The 1,368-nt window shown below is 38.8% G+C and overlaps 1 protein-coding gene across 1 annotated transcript; it reads right to left on the minus strand.

Moving 5' to 3' along the window:
* Positions 1-256: 256 nt before the first annotated feature.
* On the minus strand, positions 257-824 carry insl3 (insulin-like 3 (Leydig cell); the record flags this gene model as incomplete). The annotated part of the gene is made up of 2 exons (XM_079451954.1): positions 257-525; positions 638-824. The coding sequence occupies 2 exons, from the start codon at positions 822-824 to the stop codon at positions 257-259; spliced, it is 456 nt and encodes a 151-aa protein (XP_079308080.1).
* Between the last annotated feature and the right edge of the window lie 544 nt (positions 825-1,368).

Here is a 1,368-nt window from a genome sequence, read left to right on the forward strand (position 1 = left end):
AACCATCTAAACTCTGTTTAAACATTTCATAGCTCAGCATCACAGTATTTTTTATCATTAGCGTTTACAGACAAAATTGCTCTGTGAAATCACACACAATGCATGCATGCACTCTGTATTAACATTCATCTCATGTAAGTGCTTGCATAGAATATATTTAATGAATAATAACTTAATATACCACAGTTTAAGAAATAAATCCTTTGGTATAGAGGATATCCAAGCTCTACATCTGTCCTAAGAGTAAAGTGTGAGCTTAGCAGTATTGAATCAGTTCACTCATAGTGCATCCCGAAGTACAGCACACGCCGGCTGGCCCGACATCACGCCGGGTTCTGGATGACGTGCTAACATCCTGCACAGTTGTGGAGTGTAACAGAACCTCTGCTGGTGGACTCATGTGGGTGGAGGGACGTTCGGTCACACTTTTAGTGGACTCAAACTCCTTCCACTGCTCCTCTTCACTGGCTGGGGTCCATTTCTGGTTTGCAAGGATATCCCCACTGAGCAGGTTTTGAAGACTTCCTGAAAGAAAAAGATAGACAGTATTGACAAATTCAGATGGTGCAGTAACATTTTTAATATAAAGAAAACAGACATATAAAGCGAAATTAATGTCTGAAAAAAGTAAACCTACTGTCGGACTTTGTGTAAAGAGGGCCGGAATCAGGCGCGTTTCGTTTGAATCGAGAGCTCCCACATGACGTGACCACCATCCGAATAAACTCGCGGCCACAGAGCTTCACCCGTATATCTTGACTCTCAGATTTGGAGCTTTCAATTAGAATGAAAAAGATTAAAGATGCAAACCACTTCGTGTTCATGATGTTTCTCCGGATTATGAAACTTCTTTGGTGGATTAGACAATATTCAAGTACTACAGGCTACCTTCTTGGATACATTTTAGGGTTTTTATACCCTGAGTGCCAACCTGGCTCTTGGAACAATCCATTTGGCCTTGAATGAAGAAAATCACGTCCTGATCTTTAAGGCCTTCAAGGCTGGAACTTATTAGATAAAATACAAATATGGCAGCTATGATATGATATATTGCTTGGGGTCAAGGAAAATTGTGTGTTGGTCTGTCGAGTTTTTCGTATTTACGTGATTAACACCTTACGGAAAAATATTTGTCAAAGAAAGGTCATGTTTTTCATATTTGAGATTAACGGTAACGATTCATAAAAAAAGCATGACTATATTTAAATTTTACATGGAAAGCAAGCATATTTGAGTTATTAAAGTGGGTTACATTCCACCTTACTGGAGGATGTCCTTTGACCGCTTTTAACAGTCCAAATAACAATAAACAGGGAACAAATATTCATGTGTACTGTCTGAAATCTCTCAAAATAAACAAATGAGTGA

The sequence above is a fragment of the Barbatula barbatula genome (assembly GCF_947034865.1).
Source record: "Barbatula barbatula genome assembly, chromosome: 3".
Classification (NCBI taxonomy): domain Eukaryota; kingdom Metazoa; phylum Chordata; class Actinopteri; order Cypriniformes; family Nemacheilidae; genus Barbatula; species Barbatula barbatula.